The 20143-nt window shown below is 50.2% G+C and overlaps 5 protein-coding genes across 5 annotated transcripts; 3 read left to right on the forward strand and 2 right to left on the reverse strand.

Moving 5' to 3' along the window:
* Positions 1 to 631: 631 nt before the first annotated feature.
* N7477_008188 (ABC1 kinase family protein) lies at positions 632 to 2617 on the reverse strand (the record flags this gene model as incomplete). The annotated part of the gene is made up of 2 exons (XM_056969851.1): positions 632 to 2093; positions 2202 to 2617. 2 exons carry the CDS (start codon positions 2615 to 2617, stop codon positions 632 to 634), a joined length of 1878 nt encoding a protein of 625 aa, XP_056819883.1.
* Positions 2618 to 4916: 2299 nt separating this feature from the next.
* Positions 4917 to 8534, forward strand: N7477_008189 (uncharacterized protein; the record flags this gene model as incomplete). The annotated part of the gene is made up of 8 exons (XM_056969852.1): positions 4917 to 4956; positions 5007 to 5132; positions 5297 to 5829; positions 5885 to 6148; positions 6198 to 6359; positions 6799 to 7035; positions 7191 to 7469; positions 7566 to 8534. The coding sequence occupies 8 exons, from the start codon at positions 4917 to 4919 to the stop codon at positions 8532 to 8534; spliced, it is 2610 nt and encodes an 869-aa protein (XP_056819884.1).
* A 507-nt stretch (positions 8535 to 9041) lies between these two features.
* Positions 9042 to 10184, reverse strand: N7477_008190 (uncharacterized protein; the record flags this gene model as incomplete). The annotated part of the gene is made up of 7 exons (XM_056969853.1): positions 9042 to 9383; positions 9434 to 9544; positions 9602 to 9717; positions 9777 to 9835; positions 9901 to 9923; positions 9972 to 10066; positions 10145 to 10184. 7 exons carry the CDS (start codon positions 10182 to 10184, stop codon positions 9042 to 9044), a joined length of 786 nt encoding a protein of 261 aa, XP_056819885.1.
* A 1460-nt stretch (positions 10185 to 11644) lies between these two features.
* Positions 11645 to 12685, forward strand: N7477_008191 (uncharacterized protein; the record flags this gene model as incomplete). The annotated part of the gene is made up of 3 exons (XM_056969854.1): positions 11645 to 11726; positions 11784 to 12127; positions 12182 to 12685. 3 exons carry the CDS (start codon positions 11645 to 11647, stop codon positions 12683 to 12685), a joined length of 930 nt encoding a protein of 309 aa, XP_056819886.1.
* A 432-nt stretch (positions 12686 to 13117) lies between these two features.
* Positions 13118 to 14925, forward strand: N7477_008192 (RAD52 DNA repair protein RADC; the record flags this gene model as incomplete). The annotated part of the gene is given in 5 exon segments (XM_056969855.1): positions 13118 to 13375; positions 13433 to 13519; positions 13567 to 13921; positions 13972 to 14612; positions 14623 to 14925. 5 exon segments carry the CDS (start codon positions 13118 to 13120, stop codon positions 14923 to 14925), a joined length of 1644 nt encoding a protein of 547 aa, XP_056819887.1.
* Between the last annotated feature and the right edge of the window lie 5218 nt (positions 14926 to 20143).

Consider the following 20143-nt stretch of genomic DNA (forward strand, 5'->3'; position numbering starts at 1 on the left):
TTGCCAGTAACCTGGGTTGAAAAGACACCCCAGTGACAAATTTCATTTACGAGCAGTAATACTCCAGACGTTTTTCACTCAGCGTGATTGAGTTGATTTTGCAGAGCTTTGGCTAGGGTTGAGCCATTTCTCAAACAAATTTCAGACGTTTGTTTGTTGTACAGAGTTTCCTTTTTTCTTCCTCTTTCTTATTTTGTTCGCGAGGACTTTTTTTTTTCTTTTTCTGTGACGGCGTCTCGGTTGTTATTCTCGATCGAGGACTACTCTACTTACTCAAAAACGCCGTGATAGTTTCTAATGAAACCATGAAACCAGAATTGTTTCTCACTTCGTAGCAACCACCTAATTGTGAACCGGCAAGAGGATGTGACCGATCAAACAATGATCTATATCTTCGCTATCTATCTATGAATCTATCAGTATAAGACGACACAACTCTCCCAGAACTGGGCATCAGTCAGGATCATGAAAAAAAAGAGAATCTTAGGGTGATCCAACACGTGTACAAGGGATAATCAGATGAAAGAAAACGCCTCCGCTGATGCACAGATAGAAGACAATCCGTGCCCAAACCAAAACCAGGGATATATACATAAAGTAAAAGAGGAGAATTGCGCCTAAAGTTAGGCTCTCAGACACTAGTCATCATGCCAAGGCGGCTCTTTAATGAAAGCACGGTCTCGTACACAGTTAATTTCACCTCGACGCGCAGGAACCCAGCCCAGGCGGAGATGAACCGGAAGAAATTGAAGAGAACACCGCCGGATTCGCGGATCGACTCCATTTGCTCTTCAAAGACCGAGCGCATGGCGTACCGTGCTAGAATGAGGAAGGTGCGCATGGGGCCTTGGCGGGTTTGTAGATTTTCATCGAGACTGCGGGCTTTCAGGGCGTTAGGTCCTGTTGAGAGGTGTTTGAGCACAGATGTGACTTGTGACTTACTGAGATCGTTTGTCTTGAGGATCAGTAGAATGATTCTGGGTACTTGACCCAGCATCTCGACTAGTTGCTGGAGCATACCCTCTCCCAGAGCGCCGGAGATCTCCTTCTTCTCCTCTGCCGTACGTATGGAGGCGACGTTCTTCTTCTTGAGAACGCTGTAATCCCGACCCGTGATGGCACTGGCAAACAGCGGGAACTGCTCGTCTGTGATACCGGCTACCTTGTGAGCGTACTCGCGCATGCGCGGGATGTCAGCGTCGATGACAGCCAGCCAGAGCTTGGCGTAATTACGGCGTAGGTCGCGCGGGATATTGCGGTACAGGCCGTGGTCGTACAGAATGATGTCGAAATTCGGGTGGCGACGAGTGTTATTCAAACGAATGGCGATGTTTCCTCCGTGAGGATCGCAGTGCAAAGGAGCGTCGTCACCGAAGATCATCTCGTTGAAGATGTGGGCGAAGGCTGCAGAGACCTCGTCACGGTCAATGTGGTTTGCGTCCAAAAAGGCGAGGTCGTCGGGACGGGCGCCTGAGATGTACTCCATGACTAGGATGCGCTTTTGAGACCACATTACCTCGGGGATGATCAGGGGAAGGTCAGGATGCTTCTTGAAGTATTCACTGGCTTTGGTGGCGTTCTGTGCCTCGCAGCGGAAATCCAGTTCAATGGGTAAGGATAGATCCATCTCTCGAGACAACCACTCAAGATCATACTCCGGGAAGAACTTCTTCAGCATAGAGAAAGTAAAGCGAGTCAAGGCCAGATCCAGAGGGACCCATTCAGCGAGCGCCGGGTGCTGGACCTTGACTGCGACCTTCTGACCAGTTTCGCGCAACGTTGCGATGTGCACCTGTGCCAGAGAAGCAGCACCAGTGGGGATTGGATCGAAATAACTGAAGAGTTCGTCGATAGTGTGACCAGTGTCTTTTTGGAACATCTCGCCAATTGATTCGATCGACGAAACGGGGCATTTGTCCTGTAGCGGGATGAAAGTTGTGGTCCATTCGATAAGGAGCAGATATCCCATGCTGCTCAGATGCTGGCCCAGCTTGATGAATATCGATCCGTTGGTTTCCAGAACGCGCAGAGTGCGCTCCGCACAACGCTTGTGGCAAGCCTTGATCAGAGCCTCACGTTCTTCAGGGAGGAAGCTTCTTTGTTGAGAGTGACACGGTAACTACGGAACAAAATTGTGTCAGCAAGTTCGCACCCTGCATATGCAGTATACAGGAGGGCTTGTGAGTCCCAACTTGACTTACTCGTTAATGCAGACAGCCAAGGTGCCAACCACGCGACCACTTCTCGCCGCCGCGCGGTATGCATGCATGTACTGATCGGAAAAGACCAGTGCGCCCAAACCAAGTGCACCAAAGACAGCCAAATACTTGATCGCCCTTCGCTGACCCTGACTCGAGCCCGAGTCCTTTGACTTGTTCTCCGAGACCTTCTCCGCATTTAACTCGCCCTGTGCTGGGCTCGAATACCAACGGCCCGTGGACAGCGCCAGACGCGCAACATGGCGACTCCTTGAAGATGTGATAATTTCGCGAGAAGGCGACGAACGCAGCGAGGGCTTCGCAATGGAGTGGAACGAAGCGGTGATCGAAGGCGGTTTACCGATAATTGCGGCGGGACTGACGAATGCCCGTAGCGGCAGACGACACAGCGCGCTCATTTCGACAGGATATCGATATGAACAAGGAGCGCAGAATCTGAAGTCGAGTGCAGGGGCGCCTGAATCATTCCATGTTCGATTGCAGGCTTTGCTTGTTGATCGGGGAGATTTTTTAGCGGTTCTCGCCACCAATCGGGTGACCCGATCTCGGGTTGTATGAGCTGCACGTGATTCCGATCTATAGCAACAGACGTCATCGGGGCAATTCTTTAGTTGATCGGGAAATGGTATATTGGTGCGGTAGACTATGTGAAGGCGTGAATCATGCTGGAAAAGAGGGAAGTTGATGTCTATTACATAGAACCGAGTTTTCAGGAGCTGAAACCGCGATACGACTACTTATTGTGTGTATCATAGCACCTGGATTTGCCACTCCGTCCTTTACAATCCGCCCATCTTGCCATCTCCCGAGAGTCATATCTACGGCTGTTATAGCATGTTTGGCATTAAAGCGGAGAGGCATGTTCCGGGACCGATTAAAAGATCACCTTCTCCCACGCGTGCATATCCTAGCGCTGGGACAACAGGGAGCGTCGGTCAATGTACGGCCCTGATCAGTATGTTACAAGACAGGAAATTCAAAGGTCATGGAATAGCTCCAATTAAATAAGGCCGCATTAAATAAGGCCGCATACAAACGGAACTCTCGAGTCCGATGAAGAAAAGAAGATCGAGCCCCAGCAAAGACAAAAAGGGCTCTTTCGACCACTGGTGCTGAAACGAGCCTCAACGTGCGATCCCTCAGGCAAGATTTCCAAGTGGAAGCAACCTCTAAGGCGCAGTATCAAGGGGAAAACAGTGATGAAATTCAAATCTGGCATATTTGATTCTAACCTAGCAATACACGAGGTATTTCCTGATTCCTAGAGGGCTCAGATCCTCACTGTGCATTGTCTCGTCGGCCCTTCTCTCTTTGCAAAATATACTCATTCTACCACCTTCATAATATTCTGGACTTGTCAGATACCGGAGCTAGTTTACTTACGTGAGCATCAGGGCCGAGAACACTGATTTGTAGGGAAACAACTGATGGGAACCATTCATAACTGATGATATCGGAGAAATTGAGAAGCTTGTTTGTCGTATGGCTTCGCAGTGATGAATGAATCCATGGCACCAGTCTGAGTATGTGAGGGTGTACCGTCGACCGGAAAATGGGAACGAGCTTACGAACCGATCAGGCTCATAGTGCGGCTTGGATAGAACCAATGTAGGGTCTCGGAGACCTCTGGGATGGCATTTTCTGATCAGTCAAGCAATGACCGAGTAGAACTCACAGTGGCATGCGCTTCACGAGGCATTTCAGACATAGCATGGTTGTAGGAATTTGAGCGTATAGAGCGGTCCAAGAGCGTGGAAGATTGGAGGGACTCGTAGAGTAAGATCTTCTGTCATGGCCCTACTCTAACATTTTGAAGCGCAAGATGACGTGGCGTCCTAAACATACGAAAGAGCCGATCGCGCGAGCTGCACATTCGATTGCTTCCAAACAGAAAATTACCGTCTTAGGGCGCTTTTACTGTTAGGGGCGCATTCGGGCCCATGAGGGCTTGTGTTGCGCTCGACTGCGGCTTCACTGGCTCGGTCCTGTAAAATTCGAGATTCATAGTCATTAGATGTTACATGTATGGACCTCTTCCTAGCTCTTGCTTTTGATCAACACTGAGGTATTCAACGGTATATTGACAAGAGCTCTGTTAATAGCATATTCCAGACGACTCAAAAGTGTTATCAAGAGATCTTCTGCAAAATAATGAATCACTTAGAAAACCCTGTGCAAGTTTCAACGACTCCACATATCCAGCAGAGCAATTTACTTTGTAGCTGGAGCATGAGCGTAATATAATTGTCTATCGGGCAACCAAGACCTTTCCCCTCAGACCTATCGAGGTGATTTAAAAGGATATCTTTGGTTATTCAAGCAAAGATCATTCTGCGAAGATCTCGAAAGAAATTCCTAAGATGTCAACAAGAGCGAAGAAAAATGCGCGGAGGTCCTTTAGATCATCCTCCTGGTCGAGCTGTACAAACTTCAGCTCGTGCCACCGTTACTTCAAACCCCATCACACCACTCAGTAATGTTAATGTTACATTTCAGGATATATATTCAAGTCACTATTTAGCCTTACTATGAGCTTGAAACACCCTGGAAAGGAAATAAAAGTAAGTGAAAGGGTAAAAATTAGACGCTGTACTGCATGACCAAACGCCTTATCTTATCGTACCGAAAATCTTTCCCCGAGTCCTTCCATCGAACACCTCCCCTCTTCTTCCACTCCACTCCACTCCACACCGCACCATGGCAGCTCAGACAACAGAAAAGCTGCAGGAGCTTGATCGTGCGTACTAATTCTGCTCATGTCGAATACTAAAACTGATGATCCACCAGTGAACGGTCAGAACGGTGCCAAAGCCGAGGCCCCGGCGGCCGAACAGGCCCCCAATGAAGGCGAGGATGACTCGGATGACGACCAGGAAGAGGGTGAAGGTGGTCCAGATGCTGGGGCTGCCGGAGGTGAGTGATGGTGTCGTGTGCTCTGCGCGCACGACCCCGCTTTTTAGCCCTGCCCGCACGAGGGGCAATGAAAACCAGGTCGCTAATATGATCGTACGGTAGCCGCCAAGAAAAAGAAGAAGCGCAAGTCCAAGAAGAAGAAGAAGGGCGGCGCCAAGGTCCAGAGCTCTCCGCCCGAGTTCCGGTCTCCAACCTCTTTCCCAACAACCAATATCCCGAGGGCGAGATCTGCGAATACGTCGGCGAGAACGCCTACCGCACCACCAACGAGGAAAAGCGCTACCTTGATCGCATGAACAATGACTTCTTGCAAGAATACCGCCAGGGCGCCGAGGTTCACCGTCAAGTCCGCCAGTATGCGCAGAAGAACATCAAGCCTGGCCAGACTCTGACTGAGATTGCGGAGGGCATTGAGGACTCTGTGCGTGCTCTGACAGGGCACTCGGGTCTGGAGGAAGGCGATAACCTCAAGGGTGGCATGGGCTTCCCTTGCGGTCTCAGCATCAACCACTGCGCTGCACACTACACACCCAACGCGGGCAACAAGATGGTCCTGAACCAGGGAGATGTGATGAAGGTTGATTTCGGTGCGCAGCTCAATGGTCGCATTGTTGACAGTGCGTTCACTATGACATTTGACCCGGTCTACGACCCGTTGCTGGAAGCCGTTAAGGATGCAACGAACACCGGTATCCGGGTCAGTTTGCCCCTCCCCATAATCAGACAGACGGGCAATACTGATTTATCTACAGGAAGCTGGTATTGATGTCCGTATGAGCGACATTGGTGCCGCCATCCAAGAAGCCATGGAGAGCTACGAAATTGAGCTCAACGGGACCATGTATCCCGTCAAGTGTATTCGCAACCTGAACGGTCACAACATTGAACAGCATGTTATTCACGGTGGAAAGAGTGTGCCTATCGTTAAGGGCAGCGACCAGACTAAGATGGAGGAAGGCGAGGTTTTCGCCATTGAGACTTTCGGCAGTACCGGAAAAGGTTACGTCCGGGAAGACGTAAGTACATACATTCTTGGAAGAAGTGAACAAGTACTAACTCTTGTAGATGGAATGCTCTCACTACGCCCTCGCAGCCGATGCGCCCAACGTTCCCCTCCGCCTGTCATCGGCCAAGAACTTGCTTAACGTAATTCACAAGAATTTCGGCACACTGCCTTTCTGCAGACGTTATCTTGACAGACTGGGCCAAGAGAAGTACTTGCTCGGCGTATGTTGACTCCTGAAATCCACCAAAGGTATATGCTGACTAGTATATAGCTGAACAACCTTGTCTCGGCTGGAATTGTCCAGGATTATCCCCCGCTCTGCGATATCAAGGGCTCCCTACACTGCACAATTTGAACATGTAAGATTCTTCGCCCATTGATAGTGACGCGCCGTGTCTAACCTTGTTTGCAGACCATCGTGCTCCGTCCTAACGTGAAGGAGGTCATCAGTCGTGGAGATGATTACTAGGATGTGATAGAGTGTACGCAGACCAAGGCCACGATCAAATCAAAGGCAATGATCAAGGCCAAATTAATAAGAAGAAACGTAAGGTAAAGTCAAGCGTAGATCATGCCAAGTGTATCGAACCATCCAACCACGCAACTTGGCCGTGTCGCCCCACGTGGAGCCCGTGTTCCGCCTTTTTCCCCAGTCCGCAGTCCGCAGTTCACTCTTTCCTCACGACACTCCCTCTTTACTCCCAACATGTCTTCGACAGTGGAAACTGCGTCGCCGCACCTCCGAGTGTCCGCCGCAAAGGCAAAGAAGTCGCTCCAGAAACCTCGCAACGCATTCCGCCACCGGAGACCTCCTCCGTGGACGACCACTTCTTCTGGACATACACTGAAGAACCGCACCGCTCACGACGACAGGCAATTATCAAGGCTCATCCAGAGGTATGCTCCAGTTTCGACCTAGCTTTGGCCCCATGTGAAGCTCCTGGTTCGGCCAGTCCGGGCGTACCTGGCACATGCCCGGTTCCTGGTTCCTGGTTCCTTGGTCCCAACAATTCACCGACATCCCTAGTTGCTGACACCCGATCTTGCTCAAGGTCACGAAGCTCTGCGGCCCTACAACTGTCACAAAATGGGTTGTCCTCGGCGTTGTCTCCCTACAAATCACCTGCGCATACCTCCTCCGTAACACTCCAATCCTCGACTGGAAGTTCCTGGCTACAGCATACGTGATCGGAGCCACCTCCAACCAGAACCTGTTCCTGGCTATCCACGAGATTTCACACAACTTGGCATTCCGCTCGCCATTGGCAAATCGCCTACTGGCTATCTTTGCCAATCTCCCCATTGGATTGCCGTACAGCGCTGCGTTCAGAGTATGTCTGCCTAAACCCGAAGGGTGTACTTACACCTCGCAAATTTGAATTCTATGCCAATTGTTCGAAGTTGAATACTAACACTAAAAATTCTAGCCCTACCATCTGACGCACCACAAGTCCCTCGGCGTAACAGGCCTGGACACCGATCTTCCTACCGCACTGGAAGCCTTCTTCCTAAACTCCCTCCTAGGAAAGACTTTCTTCTGCACCTTCCAGATCCTATTCTACGCCGTGCGACCGATGTTCATCTACAGCCCACCGTTCACCTTGATCCACCTTCTCAATCTCTTCGTACAACTAAGCTTCGACTACGCCTTTTTCCGCTTCGCCGGTTCCTGGCAACCAATCTACTACCTAATAGCCAGCTCCTTCTTGGCAGGCTCCCTCCACCCCTGCGCAGGCCACTTCATCGCCGAGCACTACTTCTTCTCGAACGTCAAGAACGGCGGTACAGAGTCCCTCTGTGAGCTCAAGAACCTAAAGACCAAGCCCGCTTCCAAAACCGAAGCCCCACATCCCCTTGCGGACCTGGCCCCGCCCGAGACCTATTCTTACTATGGCCCGCTGAACATCCTGACATATAACGTGGGTTTGCACAATGAACACCATGATTTCCCTGCTATCCCCTGGACCAGATTGCACAAGTTGCATTCTATCGCTAGCGAGTTCTACGAGCCGCTGCCTTGTCATAGGAGTTGGGTGTGGGTTATTTACACCTTTATTCTGGATAGCAACGTCGGACCTTGGTGCCGTGTCAAGCGTGCGCAGGTGGGCGTGTTGTCGGCGGTGGAAGCACAGGTCAGAACGAATACAATGGCCGTGGAGGCGAAGGAATCTCAGCTGCGTCGGCGGGTCCGGCCGGTGAGCAAGGTGATGGTTGGAAAGAAAGTGAGATCCAGTTTTAGCTGGGATCTTCGCACTTGTGATCATGGACTGGTGTTTTTTTCACGGCGTACATATCGGCTGGGAATCAAAATTGATTTACTCTTGGAGTTTGGGTCTAATGATCTCCACATACGTAAAGGTCAGGTTACAACAGATTTGGGGGGCTTTATCAAATGAGGCAGTGTTGATATTTTAAAAATTTGACCTACATGACAACAAAGTCAGTTGCAAGAGTATGCATTATCTTGCGGGCTTGATCATCGTTTATCACACAAAGAGAAGCGAGACGTGAAGTCCGTTCATCGTAACTTGATATTAGACAAGACAGGAAAAGAAAAGGATAGGTGGAGGCAGAGACGCTTTCGATTGAATCGACACAATCGAAAGCCGACATCACAATGGAATAAAGAGAATATGGATACCCGGTGAGAGTACGATAAAGAAAAGACAGAAGAAAAAGGCTGATGCTGGAAAAACAAAACGGCAGATTCTTCAGAAAGAAGAAAAGGAGATGGGAAACTCAGCGGGGCATCGCGACGTGATCAGAGGAGCAATAAAAAGCCAGAATACCTCCATAACTAATCAAAGACTAGAAGAAGAAATAGGCGATCAAGAAGCTGAGCAGGCACAGCCCCGCGACCATCTGCACAGGTACACCAGACTCGGCAGGAGCGTGCTGCTGCGTCATAGTAGCAGGGCGGCCGGTGCCTCGCCACCGGTCTTCCGCTGCCGCAAGCCCTGATCTGCCAGTCGGTCCTTGAGTCGTTGAATTTGTGCATTCGCATCGGCAAGCTGTGCCTTCAGTTCGTCGCTTGAGGGCATGGCGCCGATTACGGCAGCCTTGGCATTTGCGAACGCGCCGACGGGCTCGCTAGGCCCGGGGGACTCGGACTCGGACTTGGTCTTCTCGGAGAAATCGGGGGAGGGATGGGCGATGCTTGCTCGGCAGGGATTTTTTTTGCCTGGGGCTGGAGTCTCAAAGTTCCCGCCGGGGGATGTGTAGGTCGGGGGTTCCCCTTCCAGGACCTGGACAAGCCTTGTCAGTTGATGCCTATGGGCTTCCCACGGGTACGAACCGAGTCATTTGCGCCGAGCTTAGAGGAGTCAGCAGCAAGGTTGGCATCAGAACGGAGCCAGTTCACTCGGATCTTCTTCTCAATGACCGCGGACTTAGAAGTTTTCTCGAACTGTGATTAGCTATTAGCTGGCGTGACATGGCTTGTGGTTGTGGCAAGATGGCGTACGATGGCGGTGACGTTTGAGAACTCCATATCGCGACCGACCGCAACGGACTGAACCAGGAACTTGTCCTTGCACTTTGCGTCCGCTGGGGGCTCCTCCTTCATAGCTTGCAGAAGCACTGCAACAGTCTCGTCAGCTCAATCCTGCGATTGATAACAGTCTGGTGACAATTCGAACCTTGGACTTCGACAGTCTTGCCGGGCTCGACACGGCCGGAGTTGGGACGGACACAGTAGCTAGGTACAAAGTCAGATTGCGAGCTTGCAGCGGAGTCGCATTGTCTGTTGCGGGTATCACGTACTGCTTCGGGGCGGTAGTCTTAACCTGAATATCAAAACAGAGCCCAGTTAGTCGCGATGATGCCCAACTAACACGGAGGCGGGAGTGTAAACGAACCTTGAAGACAACCGCTTCCTGGCCTGGGTTGCGCAGATGGAGGACCTGGCAAATTTCCTGGTTGAAGGGGCCTGTTCATCTCCACAATCAGCCTGTTGCGCCTCTGATTGCTAGCTTCCGGTCCTGTAGACCCGTATCGGCGGACTTACGCTTGAAGCCCAGCTCGGGCGGGTCAACTTCGACGGACATGGTTATCGTGGATGATGCTGATCAGAGGGGAAATAGGAGACGAGCGTTAGAAATGGAAGTATTGCGACGAACACGCGCTGGCGACGGAGAAATACGAGGGGAGGTTTATCGAGTCAAGGGAGCTGGCGCCTCAGGAGTGGGTTATTGTCCACTTTGGGGATATGCTGACTCAGCAAGCCCGTGACCTGCTTGGTTCTAGATCTCCTCTCCTTCAAAAGATCGACGATGGACTTTCTCTTGTGTCAATTGTGCAGTGAGTTGTTTGGCCATCCAAACCTGGCTGGTTGTGACCTCGGTGACTGTAGGGTCATCCTCGGGCTGTGAACATGCGCCTGTTGCTGCATGTGACGTTATCCGTAGTGGGGTTCTCCGTCCGATGAGAGTGATCTATGATGAGGGGTTGCTTCTTTGCTACGTTGTGGAAGAGCCAAAAGACATCTAGGGCAACAACGGCCTTTTGATATGTGATCGGCACCATCGAAGAGTCTACTGCCAGGGGTGTGAGGCATTGAATGCCAGACCACGCACCTTCCGTTGGCGTTCTTTTTCTCGGCATATGCCGGCGGGAAGTTTAATTGACCTGCGATGTCAGTGGCTTGGAATCACTGGCCGTGTGACATAACTCGAGAAAAGGTACTCGAGAATGTCCTACATACAGTATCTGGGTCTTATTATCCAATATGAAGATCAAATCGTCGTTTTCCGAAGTTCGGTCGAGCAAAATAACATGGGATTCGGCAAATGGGCTGCAAGATAGGAAACATTGTCAACTACGTTGGCATAGGGGTTAAATAGAATCACTGCTGAACAACCACCAGGATTTGGATGTAGTTCTTCTGCGCACATTTGGGGGTTCGTTGCTCAACATTATGCAATGTTCATACCCGGTGCTAGCTTCTGGTAGGCGATTTACATGCTGTGCTGGGCTAATGACACACACATGTGGACTATCTCATACCTAGACAGAGAGGCTCTCACCTACTAAGGTTATATTGCCCTCATGAAATCAACAGGGAATGTGTCAGCACTTCTATGCAAGACCTATTATTAGTCGGTAAGCAGGATGACTTTTGCTCTTCAAGACTGCACATCTTCTGGCGTTGGACATTTCAAATTACTTAGCTCTAATCATCTTTGGAGAAACCATCCAAGATTACAACTTAAGGCGCCGTTAATTATTATCTTATCACTGCCAGTTTGTGCAATGCGGTAAATCGACTTTACTGTACACGAGGGAGATTTGTATGGGGCGGCCCACACCACTATCGCTCGCCGCCTTCTAGATACGTCACCCGCAAGCTCATCTCCCACCTACACCAAACCACCTGCTCCATTCCTCTCAGTACCTGAAAGTTTCGGCAGGAAACCTAGAGGCGGACTGTTTTCCGATTAAAATCCGCTCGTACAACATTTCCCTTCCCTTCGCTTTGCTCAGACGTAAGCATCCTCTTACCGTCACCATGGCATCCGACCTGGATCAGCTCATTGAGATGGGCTTCGACAAGGAGCGAGCTCAGCTGGCAGTCACGAGAACCGGTGGCTGTAAGTCACTCATCGTGGGAGATTCCCCGGGGCCCTTTAAGCTAACAAAGCACTCAGTACAGGGCGCATTGGAATGGCTCGAGAACAACCAGGACAAATCGCTGGAGGAGATCAAGGCACAAGCGGAGAAGGATGGGGATGAAGAGGGTCCGGCCCTCCAGCCTGGCGAAGAGCCTCGTAGCTTAGTCTGCAATGACTGTGGCAAGAAGTTCCGTTCCACCGCTCAGGCCGAGTTCCACGCTTCCAAGTCTCAGCATGTGGACTTCTCAGAATCCACTGAGGAGCTCGCACCATTAAGCGAGGACCAAAAGAAAGAGCGCCTCAATGAGCTGCGAGAGAAGCTTGCGGCAAAGAGGGCGATGCAATCCGACCAGGACAAGGTGGATCAGAAGCGCAATGAGGTATGTACACCATTGCCCAGAAGTGTGGGAAGCTCTAACTGACGAGCGATCCAGGAAATTCGACGGAAGAGCACCAAGGAGAACCAGGACGCGAAGGAGCAGCTTCAGCGGAAAGAAGCGTTGAAGGAAGCCGCCGCCAAGAAGAAGGAGAAGCAGGACGAGATCGAGGCCCGCAAGCGCATCAAAGCCAAGATCGAAGCGGACAAGGAGGACCGTCGCCGTAAGGCTGAGCGGGAACGCGCAGAGCGTGCAGGCCAGGCCCCTCCCTCGGAGCCTGCTGCGGCTCCAGCTCCTACATCGTCGGGTCCAGTTGCGTCCAAGCCTGCCTCCGCCTATACTGAGGCTCGCTTGAGGTTCCAGACTCCCCAAGGAAACATTATGAAGACTTTGCCCGTCACGACAACTCTATTTGAGGTTGCTGCTGCTCTCAAAGAAGATGGCGTGGAAGTTCAAAGCTTCGTCCAGAACTTCCCAAGGAAGGTATATGATGCTGAATTCTTTGGAGAGACCTTGAAGGAGCTTGGACTTGTGCCCAGCGCAAGCCTTGTCGTTCAATGATTTTGGCAGCGCAGCTCCACTGAGTACCTTCGGGTGCACATTGCTTCACAGAGAACGAAATACGACATAGCTCTTCAGGGGCATAGCGAATGACAATGTCTTGAGACATGAAAATTTCCGGATCAACCTCCATTAGACACTGTAAACGCTGATTGTAACCCGAAGGCTACCTCAGACATGAGGCTCTGCACTTGTTTGGGTGCCTGCTTATCATTTCGTTATCACCGTCTTATCAACACGTGATGTCGTGATCGCCCGCGTCGTTTGGACGCGCCGGACACGCTCTCGTCAACGTCAAGCCAACAACACAGCCCACTTGCAATATGCCAGCGTGAGATAAACCTATCAAATGTTAAATCTACTTCACCGAGCGGATAAGCTGACTTCCTCAGTGTGGGCGACCAACACCGGGGCGGACCCGCATCCGTCGGGATGCCCAACGCTCCAGGTGCCGTCACGAATCCCTTCGAAGAACCTGAGCGCCGGATCAGCGAATATACCGCTCAAGAAATCGCCACACTGCAAGCTCGCCTCGACAAAAAGTTGGGACCCGAGTACATCTCTTCTCGACCCGGTGCCGCAGGGCAGAAAGTACACTATCTCTCCGCGGACAAATGCATCAACCTTGCAAACGAAGTATTTGGGTTTAATGGCTGGTCCAGCTCAATCCAGAAGATTGACATCGACTTTGTGCGTCACTGTAGACCAATTTAGAATGGAGGGTTTGTGCTGATATCTTTTGGCAAGATCGAGGAAAATCAAAACACGGGCAAAATAAGCTTAGGGTTGTCCGTTATCGTGAGAGTTACATTGCGAGACGGGACATTCCATGAGGTAAGCTTGACGGTGTGGTTCATGATGGTATTGGCTGATCACTCTAGGACATTGGCTACGGTCATATTGAAAACTGCAAGGGAAAAGCCGCGGCGTTTGAGAAATCTAAGAAAGAAGGGACAACGGATGCCTTGAAACGTACCCTGCGCAATTTTGGAAATGTACTGGGCAACTGCGTCTACGACAAAGACTACCTGACCAAAGTTACAAAGGTCAAAGCAGGGCCTGGAAAATGGGACGTCGACGAGCTTCACCGACACCCTGACTTTGCTCCGAGAAAGCTCCCTCCACCCAAACGAATGGCAGAAGATGATGATCTACCTCCACCGCGTCCACTTGAACAAGCTAAGAGCAGTGTTCCTGAGATCAAAGCCGCCTTCGACGGCGACGGGGAGTTCGGAAGTAAGTGTTGCATATCATTCGTCGTGAATAATTCAGCTAAGCCAGCCCAGGCGATCTTTTCGATGAAGCCGATTTTGTGGTAGGGAATTCAGGAAACCCGGACGAGATATCATTAGAGCCAGAAACGTCACGGCAACCACCTACCCCAATGAATCGACCTATTCCACCGAGGGGGCCTCCTGGAGGCCGATTCGACACTAATGCAGTGACGCCTTCGAAGCCAGAACGCTGGAATGGGCCGAATGCTGCCTCCAGACAATCGTTACCTCAAAATGCACTCCCTTCAGCTATCCCTGGTCCGTCACGACCGATGGCTGCGCCTGGGCTGCCCAATAATAACCCCAATATTACATCGGCTGTGGCTCCCCAATCAAATACCGTCCCAAACTCCAACGCTCACAATCCAAAAGGTCCGCAACAAATTAAGAGAGAACCTCTTCAAGCTCCTAACCAAGACGCAAACCAACCTCCAGGCTCCCAATCAGTCGGGTTCTTCTCCGCTCGAGCAGCCGACATGCTCCGTGATAACCCCAATGCCGGCCCAATACAGGGTAGTCAATTTGATCCACACGCAGAGAGCCCGTCTATCCGGAAGACCGCCGGTGTCGATCACACCAAGAGCGTCCCAATTTCCAGGCCAATGCTCGCCGGCGGCTCAGGCTCACCTGCGCCGAACAACTCACGCGATTTCGTGAACCCAGCAACCGACCTGCAACGACGAGTCGGTGCCCCCCGGTGCCGCTGCCAGCCCTCTTTCGCGAGGTCCATCCGTCTCGTCTTACCGCCCCTTGACTCGTCCCAATGTGCAGAGTCCCGGGCCGCCGAATCGAGGAGGCAGTGTCCCTCCGCCAAATCTGAACGGGAAGCGTCCTCCATTGAACGATGTCACAAATGCTACAACTTCAACTGGCGTGAACCCGGCTCCTCCTCCTGGTCCTAATGAACCCAAGCGACCTCGCATGTCCGACGGTTCACCCGGGTTGGGACCGCCACAGGCAAAGTAAATGCTACAATGGCTTTTTGTTTCCTGAGATGGGCTGAGCTGTTACTTCTTTATTAGCGGGTATATTATCATCATGTGAGCTTTTCATGATCTTTGTTCAAGGGGTCAATCATATTCATAAGTTAGCCATGTCGAGAGACCACGGCAGCGATCTAGTTTCTGGGGACAATGATATTGCAAGAAATTATCTGAGTTAATTCATGGTTCGCACCACCTTCGCCTACTTCGCGGTGTTGAGCAGACCTCATGAATTTTGTATGTGGTAAGAAATCCATTCACAGCGTGGGACTAGATCTTGAAATTAGATCTCAGAACTCGCTTCCATAATTCCGATCTTTTTTCGACTGAAGCGTGATCTTCTCCCAGCTTGATGTTGACACGATCAACAGACTGACAACAAAGAGAGGTTCAATAGCATAAATCACATTTAAAAGCACGATATTCGACCGATGTACATTCGGAAAAAGAGCAGAGAAAAGAGCAAAAGATGAATTCTAATGAGCACCCACTTGCTGTCCAGGTAGGACTCTTCGGTTGTCGGTCCCAGGTGGGCTACTGTTGTGCTTCCGACAAGACAGCGGCCAGCCGTGAATCAATCGGAGCCGAAGAAGACCAGGTGAGAGATCTTTACTCCGGAAAGTGGTCACAGTAAAATGTTGGTGATCTTCAAGCATGATGGATCAAATTCAATTTTTCATGATGTGTTATGTGATAGGGAAAGTCTACTGTACGGCGTAGCTTATAGATCGAGTTCTAGAATCTTAAATGGATTCCATGTACTTTTGTCCCCGAAAGTACCTTTGATTTTGCCGCCGGGATCTCGTACCCGACTGTTAAGAGGAAGAGTGCTTGATAAATCCATTCATGTCGCCGCTGTCATTCTCCACGAGATATATAAGGCTCAGCCTTTTTTTTCCGCTGTCGACCCATTATAGGCCCACGATGACAAGCAGGGCGGAGTGACGTCCAACAGGGATGAATCAAGGCAGCAACCCTCCTAATTGTATGTCAGATTAGGGCACGCTATTCCGAAAATCATTTTAATGGTTCCGCGCGAAACCATCAATATCATTTTGGGAATAGCGTACTCTCCAGCTGTAGGCAACCCTGGACTGTGGTAGCGAGGATAAAATTGACTACGTCAGATTCCGCAGTTTCACGAACGTGGCCGCAGTTCGCCGGATCGACGCTTCTAGAATGTGATGCGCTGGTTTCTAATGCCAAAAGGACAGACTGTCCGAACAGTTACTTTTTTTAACGGGCCTTGCAGTCACAATTGCCTCTGTTCCATAGATACTGCCACTATTAGTATTCATAGTAGGAGTATGGCTTTCTGAGTAATTCTTGCTTTACTTCCGCCGGAGATAAATCCCAACTAGCCCAGTGTCACTGATTAGGATTTTTTCTGGATACTGAGAAACGAAAATAAGCTACCCGGTTATAAGAGCATCAAGACAAGTCCGGATACATGGAGTGGCTAGTACATAGAGCTCAAGATTAATCCAAGCCAAGCAGGAACACACATCGACCACTTTCAATCTTCCTTGTCATTTTCCTGTCTGTTTGACTCTCATTCTCGCTGAAGGAACGTGTCAGCTCCACTTGAATTGACAAAACCCAGGTAAGTTGATCAAGATCGATCTATGAAACAGGCCAGCAGGGTGTGGTGCCAGGCACCACACCCCTGTAAGATAATTCCTGTTTCTCGATTGGATAGTCTGAGGATCCTGGGCTAGTCTCGTCCGCTTCCTTTTTTTCCCCTGCCTTTTCCAAAAAAGCCCATGCTACAGCCAAGCGGACTTGGACCAATAATGCTGATATTTTGTCGCGGCTCCGCCCTGCAGTCGCGTCCTGGGGCATGAATCCAGACTAGAGTTGCTGATATCTCCCCAGGAAGGATCTACACTGCCATACACAAGCACGAGAGATGCGCTTTGGCCTTCAGCTCGAGTCTCATCGGCCGATCAAGACTGAGTCTCGGCGTGTGCTTCTCGAGCAGCTTGCGGAATGCGTGCGCTTACCCTGATCCCAGGCGTTCTCGGGTCAGTAGCTTGATACGGCGGCAAAAGAAGATATTTTGTTATTTGGTAGAAGCTTATGATTGAATGGAACGGCTTGTCTCATAGAAACCTGATGCTGAGTGCTGCTGCAACTCACAACCACGATCGAGCCTTTCCAATGGAGCTAGACGGGAGTTGGTGCCGGAGGGAGCCGCGAGTCTTAGTGAGAATCAGTGAGACTCAATCGAGCCAAGCCAATTCAAACCGCTACACCAGTGTGGCCTCGCGCTTGTCAGTGTACACTTTTACCTGTCTAGCCCTTTTTTTTTTCTTGGCTTTTTATGGGGGTTTGGCCCGGTTGTTTAGAGTTCCAAGGTTCTTGCTAGGTCGAACGGCTGCGAGATCATGGTGTGATGCCCGCCCTGGAATCAAATGGACCGATACCGGGGACGAGCTCAGGAAAACTAGCAAGTGGATTTATTCCCGGAATTCAGAGACTAATACCAAATTTATTTTCAGTTAATTGACAGGCCAGAAAACAGAACAGATTCGCCGAAAGGGCTTCTCTATTTAATGGCGGGTGGTCTCTGGTGTTTTTCTTTCCTACGAGAATTCCCACCACTTCAATCTTTGCAAACAGTTCTCGAGTTGCCTAGGCGTCCTTCATTCTTTTTCTCAAGAATGCCATTCACCGTAGCGAATGGCATCACCGGCTTTTTATTCATTGTTCTGGTGCTTCTGGCCGTGACAATTATCTTGTTGATTATCCTAAGACCACGCCCTAGACCGGAGGAAGTGAGTATACTCGGTCACTCTTACGATCTGGCTGTTGCCTGATAGTTCTAATGCCACCTATCTACTAGCCGATTCGCATCCCCCCGTGGGAAAGCCGTACTTCTCATCTACCCCCGATCACTTCTATACCGACACAACGGAAACCCTTTACCTACCATGGTAAGATGAAACCTGCTCCTCTCCAAAATCGTTGCTTACTTTACTAGACGACTAGACTAATTGACTGGTGGAATCGGAAAGGCTTATTTGATGGATCAGACTTGACCAGATGATGACGGGCTAAGTTTGGCAGTAGACATGCCTCTTCCTATCAGTGGTTATACAGCCTATATTCTTCGAGTTTGGGTTAATTTTGCATCTTTGGGATGCACACCTATGTACTATAAGAGGGCACCAAAGGAGTGAGCTTTGCTACTGTGATACGGAAAAGGAATGAATATCAAGGCATCGGCTGGCGCTTCTCCCTTTGTGTAGTGGACCACTAGGATCTGACTTTGAATGTAAATGGGGCCTTGATCCAGTACGGGCATTCGAAATCTGGGTAGTGGAGAATTCGTGCGTGTGGATAATGCTAGACCAGATTAGATGAAGAATACAGACCAACGCCATGCTTCGCCCGACAGATTGAAAGCGTTCCCCGGGGGGCGGGGAAGGGGACCGTGCTGAGTCATTCTTCACCATGGTGATAATGTCGGTGACGGCGTACCCACTCGAGGCACAATCCCATAGGCTAGTTTCTTTGCAATCTCGGAAGAATTTTCCTATATTTGCTGACCTGGAACCCTCACGCATCACAGAGACCACCGGGAGACTCATCTGAGGGACCCCCGGGGGCTTGAGCATGTTGGTGCACGCGCAGGCCCCATGCACTGAAAAGAGGGCTCCAATCTAGTCGTACAGGGGAGGGGACACACGTGTCTACCTTGACATATTATCAAGGGCCAGCTTCGGGTAACGCTAATGTTTTTCGTTCAAGTTGGAGCTAAATCTTTAACCCTCCGTCTTTTGAATGATATCGCAGGGTAGCGGCGGAAGATCGTCATGCCTAGACATCTCATTCCCCAGCAAGTGATTTAATACAATAACCGACAACTTGAGAAAGATCGTGGAAGTATACGGCTCTAGAAATGTCAGAGAACATGTATGACAGAAAGAGAAGAGCCGAGCCGATTCTTGACTAGCGCGGTTCCTGCATTTCCACTCCGAGAGATTGCATTTTGCAGCACCATAAAGCTAAAGATAGCTCGATTTTTTCCCTTAGTATGATCCTAGTTCTTAGGGAGAACGCAGCAGCTTCTCTGCCCTTGGACTGATTAACGTGTCAGTAACCTGTAAGAAATGATGAACAAGTGGAGTTGTTACGAAAGCCGACTGAATGGTATATGATAATGGACCCACCGATGGGGCTCCCGACGCGGACTCGGGATTTCCCAATCGCTTCCCCTGGTCACTCTGGTCACTGGAAAGGGCTCCTGCATCGATTATGCTCTTGCATGGATCTTCCAGCCACATACTTCATGTCGGAGGTTTAAATTCAGGGCTCGAGGTTAGTTCGAGTCAATAAAGAGGGCATCTGAGGTGCGAAACTAACAGTCTAAATGTACATGGACACCTACTGGGCGAGCATTCTTTGGGCACGTTGGCCTTGTGATCTTGTTTGAAGACAACAAGAGAGCTCGAGGGCTATCTGGAGGATCTGACATATTTACCGGATCAGTCGGTCGTAGGTTTGCCAGACCAATTATGACAAGGACGAGTCACTATTTAGTTGGGAACAATTGGGTTGGGAATTAGCCTTGACATCAGACGGTCAACTGTACACTGACAGAGAAAGTTTATTTGGGCAAGGGTGCTGTCCGAATACGCATATGCAGGAAGAATTACGCAGTGTACTGCGAGGCTGTTGGAAGTGCAATGCATGGGCGGCTCGGGAACGAATAGTGCATATGGCCCTGAAAAGTGCCAAGGTACTGGATAAGGTGCACCTGGGTGACGCCACTTAATTTGCAATAGCGTGCCACGCCCCACAGCTCTATCGACGTGTACTTATGGCACGAACTCAGGGCGGTGATAGCTCATCCATTCATTTACAGATGCCGTTCAGTGATCATTTTGATGTGTCACTGTATGTGTAGTCAAGTATGGATTCAAGTTGTAGTATGAAATGTTCTACGTATTATAAACACTGGCTTCACTAATACCCAGGGACTCTTATCGTCCGAGCGGATGTGACCCATGATTTACCCCTGCATGAGCAATGTTTCCATAGGATCCAAGCCGTGCGAAAGTGAAAAATGCAAAGCAGGTCTACTAGTAGTCCTGGAGCTAGCTGCATTTCCTTCACATCATTAGGGTACTTTGTCTCTAACTGTAACGGGGAATCTATTTTAAACTTCAGATTCGCAATTTGGGTTCCCAGGTCCA

The sequence above is a fragment of the Penicillium maclennaniae genome, assembly GCF_028827695.1.
Source record: "Penicillium maclennaniae strain IBT 15551 chromosome Unknown utg000007l:1.0-4884863.0:1.0-4888362.0, whole genome shotgun sequence".
NCBI classification, from domain to species: Eukaryota; Fungi; Ascomycota; class Eurotiomycetes; order Eurotiales; family Aspergillaceae; genus Penicillium; species Penicillium maclennaniae.